The sequence below is a fragment of the Terrapene carolina genome, unplaced genomic scaffold, assembly GCF_002925995.2.
Source record: "Terrapene carolina triunguis isolate 2854851 unplaced genomic scaffold, T_m_triunguis-2.0 Scaffold67, whole genome shotgun sequence".
NCBI lineage: Eukaryota > Metazoa > Chordata > Testudines > Emydidae > Terrapene > Terrapene triunguis.
In genome coordinates this window covers 24,095,090-24,109,232 of record NW_020664418.1, presented here as the reverse complement: position 1 = coordinate 24,109,232, position 14,143 = coordinate 24,095,090, and the positions used below count along the sequence as shown (strand labels likewise).

The 14,143-nt window shown below is 38.5% G+C and overlaps 1 protein-coding gene across 1 annotated transcript in view; it reads right to left on the bottom strand.

Moving 5' to 3' along the window:
* Positions 1 to 9,097, bottom strand: part of THSD4 (thrombospondin type 1 domain containing 4) — a 259,304-nt gene extending 250,207 nt beyond the window's left edge. The window contains exon 1 of the mRNA XM_024198518.2: positions 8,880 to 9,097. Within this exon, the coding sequence (XP_024054286.1) occupies positions 8,880 to 8,951 (72 nt within the window). The 5' untranslated portion in view covers positions 8,952 to 9,097. The remainder of the gene's footprint in view (positions 1 to 8,879) is intronic.
* Positions 9,098 to 14,143: the final 5,046 nt, after the last annotated feature.

The window sequence follows — 14,143 nt, the reverse complement described above, 5'->3', positions numbered from 1 at the left end:
ACATCAAATATCAAAGATTTTTACTGCCATATTTCCCTTATTTGTGACTAGTTAAGCAATAGAGTTGGGAAGACATTTTTTCAACTATTTTTTAAAATAAAAAATGGGTTTTTGTTGAAAATAACATTGTTAACCGAAAATGTTAATGAAAATATTTGAGTTTTTGTCTAAAAAGAAAGAAAATCATTTTGATTTAAAGTATAAAACTAAAAACTTTGGAGTTTTTGATGAAAACCTAACCTTTTGGGGGGAAACTAATGAAAAATTAAACAAAAAACCATTTTTTGTAAAAAAAAAAAAATACAAAACAAAATTGCAGGGCAGGCAAAAATTCATTCAAAACTGTCCTTAGCCTACTGTATCTCCCAAAATGGCGGCTTTGCGGTTTCAATGGTGAAGATTCACTCAGAATCTCCACCACCTCTCTGGGGAGGAGGGGGAAGATCAGAGAGAACTCTTCAAGAACCGTTGCCCTCCCGACATATCCTTCTTTCTTATTCACACTCAGGCTTTTCTCCCAGGTAAAACGATTCTTTGGCACCTATGAAGAAACAGATCAATATCTTCAGGCAGACAGAAACAGATAGATCTTTTACTTGAATGCTCTCTCTCTCGCTTGCTCCACATTCATGTGTCTCATTTAAAAAGAGTCTTTAAAGAGAAGCAAGGTAACTGCTGTCAATGATATAATTGCTATGTTGATAAATAAGGGTCTTAAAACACATCGGAGGATGACATTCAGTTGCTGGTGCTGTCCTTTTAGCAGCAATGATCAGTGAGTCACATGGAAGGCATAATCGAGAAAGCTACAGATATCCAGCAGTGTTGAGAATACAGCTTATGTATTTCAGTCCGTCTCCTGTCCACTGTATTTCAACCACACAAAGATAATGTGCTTTAAGTTCCTGATCACTACTTAATTACCTGAACTATGGACTCTGATCGACAGCCCAGTGAGCATTGCTAGTAATACATCCATATCACTGTACCTGCAGGAAAGCTTGTAGTAAAATTACAGTCTTGACATTAACAGCAGGGTGTGTGTTTAGTTATAGCAGCTTTTTTTATGTGCTGGCTCTTATTTTTGGAAGAGTTCTAGTGGGAAGAGACTGGATAATTCCGTTCATACACCAACCTCCTTATGTCTCCTTCAAAATGTGTACACCATAGGTGCAAAGAGAGAGAACGTAATTATTTTGCTTTTGTGGCACACATTTTTTTAAGTGAGTGTCTTTCAATACATCACAATGTAAACTACCCTGCCTTGTACATTCATTGTTCCATTTATATATTCAGCATGTTTGGATCAATCTTAACATTCTTAGAAACTTTCTGCTATTCAAGATTAAGTTGCTATGCCAGAGTAAATAAAACCATTAATATTACATTGCTAAATCTAAATGCTGATGAATGTATTTTTAAGGGGATTATTATTTTTAAAGCAAAAGATAAAAGAAAATCTAAATAAAGCAAGTAAACCAATAGTACAGTACAATAAAAAAAGCATTTACTGCACTATTAGTTTCTGAACAAAATGATATTTCCATGTGTAAAATTCATGGTAAATTTTTTTAAACATGTGTCTTTATCTAGTAAGTGATCTAACGGGTTTTTTCAGAGAAAAGCTTTCTGGAAAAATGGTCTATGAAATTTAAGAATCAATGAGCTAACCAATCAAGCTTAACCATTTATTTGCCAATGATTAAATTAATTTAATCTATAATGGACTGCAAATATGAGGCTATAGTCAGAAGTTGTATGCACTATTATAACCTAATCTGTGTTCCTCAGATGCTTGCAGCATAACCAAGAAATGTAATATAGGCCTGATCCAGAGCCTATTAAAGTCAATGGGCTTTGGATTAGGTCTTATGGGCCAAAAGCTAGTCACAACTCACTACCAGTGCACTTCACTCAGATCTGCAATATTTCTGGTATTACAGACCTGGACTTCCCATAGGAGGAGAGGATCCAGGAGCAGTTAATGCTTGGGAAGGAATGAGAAATTCTTGAGGATTTGGAGGCGGAGGGGGGGGGGTGAGGGAGAGAGGAAAAAATCATGAAATGTGAAAAAATCATTTTAGGAGTTATTTCTACAGCAATACAAATCACAACTTTATTGATGGTAAATCACCCTAGCATACATTTCTATACCAAAGGATAACTATTAGTCCTGAAGTTAAAGTTGAGAGAGAGCAGCAGCACATGACTAGAGAGTATCTCAAGGACACTGTCTCATCTCAAGGATAGAGCATCTGACACAATGTGTGGGGCTTTTTAGAATGACACCAGAAGATTCCATTGAGCGTGCTAAGAAAATTGCTCATACATCCTAGATCAGGGGGGTGAATTCTTCCTTGATAGTCTAAATGTCAGTCAACCAGGGAAAACATTTAAAAGGGCCATGGCCTGATGTTGTTTACTGGGTTCTTCGCTTGCTCAAGCAGTTCATTTCTCATAACAGTGAGGGAGAGCATGATTTATACCCTACTGTATGGAAAGAGAATCACAATGCTGGCATAAGCTATACTCTTTGGCTGACCTCAGAAATAGACCTATCAGCCAAGGAAGACTACTACACAAGCAACACAAAACCTGAAGATACTTTTAAAAGAAGGCTGTTAAGTGACTTGGCTCCTACCACGCAACCCTGCAAAGATTTGAAAATGTATATGTATTTTTAGAAACAAAACCCCAGTTAGAAGCTGGCACCATGGACCTCAGCTCTGTCACAGGATGGGAGAGAGTAATTAGGAGTGGGAAACTCATTCCAATATAATAGGAATGGACCTGAATCTTTGGCCTAAATTAGAACCAAAAAAGGGTTTTTTAGGTGTGAACAAATTAGTCTAATTTTAAAAAGATAAGTATATTCTATTTATTTTTATCCATGTTTGCACTTCCTGCTTCCAGTTAGAAAAGGGAACAGACATGCTGAAGTACTAAAAGAAAGGCTGTTCTCGCAAGATTTTCAGTGCAAAGTTTGCATGGTTCAGATAAGCAACTGAACGGAAATTTTTAAGGGCCACCCATGATGGTTTGCCACAGCAAGCCAACCTTTCTGCTAAATATGTTGGCCACCCACAAAGCAAGGACCTATATCTCCAAGAGTTGTGACATTTCCAGGGAAATATTAAGTCAGGAACTGGGGTTTGCAATTCCATGAGGTGGGCAAGGAATTGATGCAGGCGGGATCAACTGCATTCCTGCATATCTCCTCCTAGTTTTGCAATACATGATGCTGTGTAAAGCACTCTCTCCTAGCAACAACTTTTACTCCACTCAGCCAAATCAAAGTGTCTGAAACATCCATAGTTCACACATTGGATCTTCTGTGGTTTCAGAGGGCAGGGATATAAAGACTATAGATTCTGTTTCCCATTTTTGTATGTTCACATTGCTGTCTTGATCCCCCTCCCCATGCCTAAACTCATAGGGGATGTTTTAACAACCATTAAACTAATAAAAGGTGTTGTATTTCCGACAGAAAGCTGATGAAACTAGCCTTTAAGAATGTGGTTAGATTTTCTGTGCTTCATACTGACTGCTGTAGGAAGTACAAAGCAAATGACATCCCATCTGTCTGAAGAGAAGTTCTTCTTCTTTAACAAATCCAATTACTACAGTGATTGCAGAAAAAATCCTTTTGCCAGGACACAATATCATCCTAGAGCTGAAAAGGATTTGGAAAAAGTTTACAAGCTAGTTCCCATCCATTTAAATGCACCAAAAGATCAGCTAGAAATATACTTTTATGAGTAGTTCACATACAGATGAAAACACAGATGAAGACGACATTTATTTTACATTTGAAGCTATTTTTTTTGCCATGTCTATAATGTACACCTATTTATTGCCAGGCAGACAGAATTTTAAAAATGCTAATTGCAACCAATACTAACCAAAAATCCAGATATTTTACTATTTGACCTTGGGTTAGTATCACATGGGTTTGGATAAGAATTTCCTAAGGAGCCCAGGCTGGGTGAATTTCTTTGTAAAGATTTTTGCATTTCCACATACATTTTATTTTCTGAAGTCAGTGGTCATGAGCAACATAGAGTATGTCTACAAGCAAAGAAAAACCCGCGGCTGGTGCATGCCAGCTGATTCAGGCTCACAGCGCTGTTTCATTGCTGTGTAGACACCTGGGCTCAATGTGGAGCCTGAGCTCTGGGATATTTCCATCCCGCAGGGTCCTACAGCCTGAGCTCCCACCCAAGTCCGGCAGTCTACACAGAAATGAAGCAGCCCCACAACCCGAGCGGGCTGGCATGGACCAGCTGAGGGTGTCTAGCTGCTGTGTAGACATACCCTTAGGGCTCCATCCTGCTAGGGAACCCATTTGGGTGCACCCCTATGCCAGGTCAAGCTCCACTAACCTCACAGGTGCTCCATTCAAGTGCAGGAATCTTTAACATGGAACTCATTGTGGGACAAGGGTGTAGGGATTAAATTACAACGTATTAAAGACAACCAGGTTGAAGACCACAGAGATTTTTAATGGGCGAGCAATTCTATCAAATTTCTAATAAATCTGAAAAATAAGACTCAGTACAAGTCAGGATTAAAATGCCAAGAACAACCTAATGTCTGTCACCCTCTGAGATATTCATTTTCTGTATGAAATCTGCTCTTATATTTCACTACTTAAAGCTTGACTCCCTTAGGGTCAGATCCTCGGCTGGTGCAAGTCAGCATAGCTCCACTGACACCTACAGAAATAAACAGGACTATTCCGGGAGTAGGGTATGTCTCAGTGTAAGGTGGCACAATTTGCCCGTTCCATGCTAAAAGCAACTGCCACAATGGAAGAGGAGGCATGGTTTGAGTATTCAGCTGAAGAGATTTAACCCTTATAGAAGTTCAAATAAGTCCCTTCAAATGTGCACCTTGCAAACTGCAAAGGGGACATTTAAAAGTCTGAGTACTTTGAAATAGAAAGGATGATTTTAATCAAATATGATGTAATCGTGTGCTGATGTCTGAACCAAGGAATGAGGTAATGTAGAGATGCTAATGAAGGCTTAACATATGGGTATACAAAGTCCCTCAGAACTACTAAAGGAGAGACTCTCCAATTGCACATGGAGAATTCCCAGGACAACCTACCTTGCTAAGCCCTGACACACTGGCCCTGGAGGAAAGTTTCAGTGACAGGATGGAACTCAGTGAATGGTCACGTTGGGTGCTATGACACTGGACTTGCAAAAGTACAGCATTTCAAAAAAAATCCTGCTTAATCATCATTTTAAAAATAAGAGCGGAGCGCTGCACTTTCTGCAGTGTTAAATTCAGATAGCTGGTAGTCTGCTTCACTTTTTTGTGGTTTTCTCATTATTTTCTATCCAATGCCAAAGAAACTTTACTTCTTTCTTAGTCACAGGAACCAATTGTACAGTCTGTTGGTGGGGACAACTGCTCCTGGACACCCAGTAGAGAAGGAATCTGTACTCTGACCTGCAGAGAGACTGAGTCAGGAAGAAGGTAACATTTTGAGCATCCAGCTATGGGTGAAGAGAGTTTCAATTTCCTCGCAAACAGTATCAAAAAGGGTTCTCATACTGGGCTAGTGTGAGCAATGAGCAAGTTGCAAGGTTACATTGCCACATTCCCCTACTGGATAAAAAAAAAAAAAAATCTTGATACTAAAATATCACCTAAAAAGACAGGAAAAGTGGTGCAATGCAGTTTAAGTGACATCATGTTGAGTCATTCACTAACCCAATGACTAAAAACAAGCATGAAATAACCAGACCGATACAATCAGGAATTCTTTAAGATTCACAAAGGAGGAAATTGTAACAGTTGGATTTTCACGATTTTCTCAAATGTTTCTTGAATATCCAAAGAGCATGTATTACAATGCAGGAAAGAACAAGCCATCAAGAAAAAGACCATCACAAGCTGATGTTTTTATGAGCAGACCTTTAACAAATACATACACACACACACACACACACACACACACACACACACACACACAACTATAAATAGGACCTTAACAAATTCACAGCCATGAAAAACACATCACGGACCGTGAAATCTGGCCTCCCCCCCCATGAAATTTAGTCTTTTGTGTGCTTTTATACTATACTACACAGATTTCATGGGGGAGACCAATGTTTCTCAAATTGAGGGTCCTGACCCAAAAGGTCAGAAGATTATTTTAGGGGGGTTGGGGTATTGCCACCCTTACTTCTGCACTGCCTTTAGAGCTGGGTGGCCGGAGAGCAGCAGCTGTTGGCCGGGCGCCCAGCTCTGAAAGCAGCACCCCTCCAGCAGCAGTGCAGAAGTAAGGGTATCAATACCATACCATGTCACACTTGCTTCTGCGCTGCTGCCTTCAGAGCTGGGTGGCCAGAGAGTGGTAGTTGCTGACTGAGGACCCAGCTCTGTAGTCTGCAGTGCAGAAGTAGGGATGGCAATACCATATCATACCATCCTTACTTCTGCGCTGGTGCTGGCGGTACTCTGCCTTCAGAGCTGGGCTCCCGGCCAGCAGCTGCTACTCTCCAGCTGCCCAGCTCTGAAGGCAGCGCTGCCGCCAGCAGCAGTGCAGAAGTAAGGGTAGCAGTACCGCAACACCCACCACATACAATAACCTTGTGACACCCCTTCCCCCCGCAACTCCTTTTAGGTCAGGACCCCTTCAATTACAACACAGAGAAATTTCAGATTTAAATTGCTGAAATCATGAAATTTCAGATTTTTAAAATCCTATGGCTGTGAAATTAACCAAAATGGACCCTGAATTTGGTAGGGCCTTAACTATAAAGCAATACAAACATTCATAGAAGTAAATGCAACACTTTAAATCAGCAAACTATAATACAGGCTACTTTTTAAAATGGCTGCTCACTTATTTTCCCTCTTTTTATTTCCTTGTCTATCCAGCAAGGGAAAAATCCTAATTGAATAAATTTCCTAGAGAGATAATATTTATGTAGCCAAGATTCTGCAGCTGCAGCAGAAAAATGCACATGATTATCCATTGGTCTCTGGCGACTCACAGACAAAGGAACTACTCCATTGCTATCAGACATTGTGTATTTTAGTTATTATATGGCTTTCATGATTAGACATATAATTAGATTTAAAAAGCAGACTTCTCATTACTGTAGTAAAGCATATGATCAATGATACAGCTCCAATCCCCTTTTCATATTTAGTCTGCAGTATTAGCTGAAAAACTCAAGTTAACAGTACAGTAGTGTTAAGTATATGGCATAAGGATTACAGTTCTAAAACATTCCACATTGCACTTCTACTGCAGCAATTCATTTCCAGGTAAGAACACAGCATTGCTTTTATTTTACTCACTAACAAGGATAATTGGCAGGCAACACTGCTGCTGCAGTAGATTTACTGTTTATATGGATCTCTGAAGAACACATGTGCATGCAGTGTAACAGAAATATTTTCCATATGAGCCACCACACATTTCAAAGTCCCTACGCCTGGGTAAGGTGAGTCCATCTATCATTTTCTTTACTCAGTGACAATCAACAGGAAAGTTAAAACCTCAGTGACAACTAGAGGGCAATGATTAGCTTCTAGTCGCGCTGAACGTCCACCCTTTTAAATTCCCTGAGCCTCTGATGAAAACTTTTCCCCACTTTTTTAGTTAGATCAAAGACTGCATTTCCCAACACACGATTTCATTAAAATAGACCTTGTTTCTGGAATCACAAATATTACCATTCCTTTTTTAAACCACTCTGAAAGCAAAATGCACTCTCTGTCTAGAACTATGAGCTAATAACCAGTGCCAACCCAGCAGCTTTTGACTTAGATGTGTTTTCAGTTCACCTCCACTTTCTTTTACCAGGGAAAGTAATTGGTCTGGCTTTATAAGGCTATTAGAATCTTCTGACAACAACAACAAAAGTCAGAGCTTTAAAGCAGAAGCACCATCCTTCAGAAGATTTAGTTTTCACTTAGCTCTTATGCATACTGTTGACATACTTAAAGAAAAAAGGCTTATTGAAGAATAGCATATCCATTTGTTCTTTTAAAATGCATAAATATGCATCACATTTTAGTTAGGGAGTGGGGAGAGAAGAGTATCAAATGCATCAAGGAGTGGGTATGTTTTTGCCAGTGACTTCATTAATAAGGATATTTCATATCTATATAATTATGTTTGCTGAATTCTTTCCTAAATGGAAAATGACGATTTTAAATTTTCTGCTTCAATATAAGGGCTTGATGTAGAACTAGGCTGATCTGAGCAAAAACCTGGAAAAGTGCATTTAGCAAATGAAGCAGCAATTTCAAATGCATAGGAATGACTGTTCCATTCCATCACTTAGAATTCTCATATTAATAGGAATATCACAAAATCCCTCTTTAGGGATATCATATATATTCTAAAATAGGGATAGTTTTTCTATCTCTTATGTATTATTCTAATAATTCACACACATTGAATGCAGAGGCTAGTTATAAATATACACCATACAAGGAGACTTGCAGTGTTTTACATAAGAAAAACACCAAGTAAAAACTTTTTTCAATCATACATCTTTCCTGCAGAAAACTTGAACTTAACATTGTATATCATCAACACTACAGATTGTTGTAAACAGAATTATATTTTTCTACATATTAGCAGAGAAAAATCCACAAAACATGATGTGTCCTCTGTGCGACAACTAAAAACAAGCTGGCTTTCAATAGGTAGTTTCATTTTAGCAACTAGAGAATTCTGCAAACAGCTATTTTCATACAGTAGCAGACAATGCAATTCTAAAATGTAACACTGCACATTAGTCTTACACAACATAAAATCACTCACGATCCCTGTTGATAGATAGAAGAGGAAATTAAATTCTGACAAGACGATAATTTTTGACAAGACTTTATACTAGGCTTACCTCTCCCTCAGGTCTTGCTAACACTGCTGTTTGAAAGTAGAGCAATGTTAATATCAGGTAGCTGACAAACATTATTACCCAAAGTTAGAACTACCCTAAAGGAGAAATCCCTCTGCCAAGTACTAACAGCTAGCAGATGCACTTGTGTCTCAGTATCACAGCCCTGTAGTTCTGCTGGGCACCACTCTCTCCCCTTCTGACTCACTGTACTACCAGGAGCTTTGCTCTCAGCCACTGCACTGAAGACAACTGGTAAGCTGATCTCTTCATGTAATGACTTCTCCCTGCTGGGGGAGGGGGCTCGACACAGCAATGAGCTGGGGGCTGCAGTTTGTATAAAGCAAAGAAGGGGAGGGACAGAAATGGTCAATGCCAAGTTATGCATCTGCTCTGATTCATAAAACAAGCTAAAAGGTAACCTTTAATACACAAGGAAGCCTGTCAATGCCTTATTGACTTAGGTAGGCATGATTGGAGAACAGAGGCTAAAGCAGTGCAAAGATGCCTGTTGATGCTCAGACAGCAAGAGCTGCTTTAAAGCCGCAGCATGTCCCTTTATTAAAGAAGTTTCTAGCAAAAAAATCAACTAAAACACTATTCAGAAAACTACATATAACCTCTCAGTTTACAAGGAGCCTTACATCAGCACAGCATTAGAGCACAAATGGTCCAATCCTGCAGGGGGATGGAGTCAGCACCCTCAACTCTCATGCCTAGTTCCTAGGAGTTGAGGGTGCTCATTACCTCTCAGAAGGTGCTTCCTTGCTTGCAGGAATGGACTCTATAGAAAGATTAACTGGGATCCTTTATGGTAAATCTTGAGCACCATCATACCACCAATATACAATCTCTCTCTCTTGTTTTCATGTAGACAACAGACCAAAGAAATTTTGATTTAAAGTGATACAAACCCCAACAATGATAAACTGCTTTGACCAGAATTACAGTTTCAAAAATAAGGGAAACATGGAGAAGCTTTTTGTTTGCTTTGTTTTTAGCTGGTGATCATGACATATTTTCAAGCAAATAGTAAAACAATATACAAATATGGAACATAGCTTTAGTATTCAATCTGCCAAATAGACGGCTATATGTCTCAGAAACTAGCAAAGATGCACAATACGAGCCATAAAGGATGAAGTGGTTCCTTTTGTTTAACATTCCTGCAGTTCTCTGTAGGATGCTCTTTTCTGCTGTCGTCAAGAAACTAATACAAAATATTTATGAAACATGAAAATACTGTTCTGAAGTCATATTGACTAAATGCATCACACTCAACAGCAGAACAGAACAATTTTGTAACATTTAAGACTTTATGGGACCTCTATATCAGCCCTAGAATTCCTCTTTTTCCCTTTCTCATTTTACTTTCTTCTAATTAGTGATAAAATCTTGAGAGCTGGCAATACAAGTCATGTCAGATTTGGTGTTTTCCTTAAAGCCCCAACTCCTGAAGTCAAGTGTTTACCTGAGAATTTGAGCTTTAATTTAAAAATGTGTTTCTACCCCTCATGGTAGCAAATAAAAGTTCAAAAACATGTCCTGAGTGTAACCTAAGGTATCAAAATCCAGAAGGCAAAGAAAAAACAACCCCAAATTTATTCTTTTTTAAAATCTCATGATTTTTATGCTGATTTTATGATTTATGGGGGCTTGACTCATGATTTTTGAATCCTTGGGGTTTAAATACTGTAACTTTGCATTTGATCCTGTATCTGTTATGTACCTTGGTTTGCTTCATCCAGTCTCTCACTCTCTTTTTTAAATTTATTTACAGTATTTTGTTTGACATTTAACTCCACGACAATCCTTTCCTCTCTCTACCCTAAAAAGGAAAGGTCTGCATATCTGGCTTCCTTGCTTTAGTTTTCAGACTAGTGCCCAAGTAACAGCCAAGTATATTTATGTAAAATGAAGCTTGAAGAATTGTAAATAAATAAATACAGTCAGACTGCTAAAAGATAACAGAATACTGGTTTTCTTCTTACTGGTAAAGATTGTGCTTAACTCTACTGAGCAAAACTGCCACTGAACTCAATGGGGATTTTTATCAAATAAAGGCAGCAGAATTTTCATAAGAACCTAACAGCCATACTGGGTCATATCAATTATCCATCTACCCCACTATCCTGTCTTCTGATAGTGGGCAATGCCAGGTGCTTCAGAGGGAATGAACAGATCATCTAGTGATCCATCCCCTATCATCCACTCCCAGCTTCTGGCAATCAGAGGCTAGGGACACTCAGAGCGTGGGGTTGCATCCCCAATCATCCTGGCTAATAGCCATTGATGGAACTATCCTCTATGAGCTTAACTAGTTCTTTTTTGAACCCAGTTATAGTTTTGGCCTTCACAACATCCCCTGGCAAAGAGTTCCACAGGTTGACTGTGTGTTCTGTGAAAAAGTACTTCCTTTGGTTTGTTTCAAACCTGCTGCCTATTTATTTCATTGAGTGACCCCTAGTTATTATGCTGTGTGAAGGAGTAAATAACATTTTCTTATTCACTTTCTCCACACCAGTCAAGATTTTATAGACCTCTACCATGTCCGCTCTTAGGCAACATTTTTCCAAGCTGAAAAGTCCCAGTCTACTTAATCTCTCCTCATACAGAAGCTGTTCCATACCCCTCAGTCATTTTTTGTTTCCCTTCTCTGTAACTTTTCCAAATCTAATATATCTTTTTTGAGATGGGGTGTCCAGATCTACAGACAATATTTAAGATGCGGGCATACCAAGGATTTGTATTGAGGCATTATGATATTTTCTGTCTTATTATCTATCCCTTTCCTAATGGTTCCGAATGTTCTGATAGCCTTTTTGACTGCCTTTGCACATTGAGCAGATGTTTTCAGAGAACGATCCACAATGACCCCAAGATCTCTTTCTAGAGTGGTAACAGCTAATTTAGACCCCATCATTTTGTATGTATAGTTGGGATTATGTTTTCTCATGTGCATTATTTTTCTTTCATCAACATTGAATTTAATCTGCCATTTTGTTGTCCCATCACCCAGTTTTGTGAGATCCCTTTGTAACTCCTTGCAGTCTGCTTTGAACTTAACTATCTTTAGTAATTCTGCAAATTTTGCCACCTCACTGTTTACCCCCTTTTTACCAGATCATTTATGAATATGTTGAATAGCACTGGTGCTAATACAGATCCCTGGGGGGACACTTCTATTTACCTCTCCATTCTGAAAACTGACCATTTATTCCTATCCTTTGTTTCCTATCTTTTAACCAGTTACTGATCCATGAAAGGACCTTCCGCTCTTATCCCATGACTCATAATTTCCTTAACAGCCTTTGGTGTCTAAGGCTTTCTGAAAGTCTAAGTACACTATATCCACTGGATCACCCTTGTCCACGTTTGTTGACCCACTCAAAAAATTCTAATAGATTGGTGAGGCATGATTTCCCTTTACAAAAGCTATGTTGACTCTGCTACAACAAATCACATGCATCTATGTGTCTGATAATTCTGTTCTTTTTTACAGTTTCAACCAATTTGCCTGGTACTGAAGTTAGGCTTACCAGTCTGTAATTGCCGGGATCTCCTCTGGTGCCTTTTTTAAAAATTGGCATCACATTAGCTATCCTCCAGTCATCTGGTACAGAAGGTGATATAATGATAGATTACATACCACACTTAGTAGTTGTGTAATTTCATATTTGGCCAAAAGTTATTTACAGATAGTTCACTGACCTAGTTCCCAAACCATTATTAACAACAGGGAATTAATTGGCTAATTTCTAATGGTCAGTTCAGCGATCACATGTGCAATTGATGACAGAATCTAAATCTAAGGCCTTGAGGGGATGCCATGCTCTGGGAGTAGAAGTGTTTCTGTGCAGTGTAAGGCAAGTACTATAAGTAGAGCTGGCCAGAGACCGACAATTCTGTTTTGGGACAACTTTTGAGGTTTTGACTTTTTTTTTCATTCCAATAAAGAACTGATATAGAACTTTTCAAATGATCTTGAGAAATGTGTTGAAATGTCGATTTTCAGATCTAAAAGGTCAGTTTTTCAATTTGGGTTTCTCTCCCTTCCTCGTCAGAAATTACCAAAGAGCCTTGGACCTCAGAAATCTTCCCAGCTGTAAAACATTTCAGCTTTGATGAAGCAGCATATCTCGACAAAAATATATTTTATCAAAAATGCAACCACCAGTTCTAAAAACCAAAGTTCTTGCGTGGAGCAACTCCCAGCATATCCTGTCTTCCTATTAATAGAACTTTCATTTCCTCTGTTGCAGAGAATGTAGCCCAGCAGATGATTTTAACAGCTGGAACAAAATTTTAAGGATGAAATTGAAAATACTCAAAGTGTGAGTTCTCATTTTGGTAAGAAAAATCTAAAATTGCCTAATTTTTGTGAAAAATTTGGTAATTATCCACTCAACAGTAGTGGAAGTTCACTTGAAAATGAGCAAATTTTCAAGCTTCAGTGATTTTGCAGTAAAAAAATGTTACAAATTCACATTCTCATGCATCTTTTACAAATATCCCATTTAAAGAAATACAAAAGAAATAGTGAAAATGTCCACAATTTCACACAGCCCTATCTGTGGGTAAATCAGGCGTTTGGGCAGCATCTGTAGGCAGCCTGGAGTACTAGGTAATTCTATCCTAACCCACAGATAAATGCTAAATTAATTTTTAAAAACCCTGAATTTAAAAACACATTTGTTATTTTATTTAATAGTATTTGCAGGGTTTAAAAAATACTTAGCCCCTTACAGTCAACAGGAGAGTCTACTGATTTTTATGGGGCTTGGATAAGTCGCAGATGCTTTTCTCAAATAAATGAGGGTCAGATTATTAAACATTGTTCATCCACAAACCAACTAGTAGTGTAAATGGTATCCAAATAGACTGCCAAGCAGGGGATCTGGGTTTGGGTACCTAATCATCTAGGCCAAGCAGAGCTGGGAATAACAGGGAAGCAACATACTCAGCTCCAGGGGATGAAGGATTTACTTGAGTCTCTCATATGATTCCCTTCCAGAAAGTAGCATTAACCAATTTCAGACATATCTGCATCCAACTTCTTCAGCTGGAAGCAGACCTGTTAGAGTCTTGGAGCACATATAGGGAGCCTAGAGGATTCCTATAATAAAGAACATTAATCCTCAGCTAAAAGCCTCTACTGAGTAAAAGTAGAGTACAGGAGAAAAAAAATCATCTGTCTACTCAAATCAAGTGGAAATGAAATTCTTCAGCAGTTCAAATATGTTGGTCCAGATCATCCCCTGGAAATT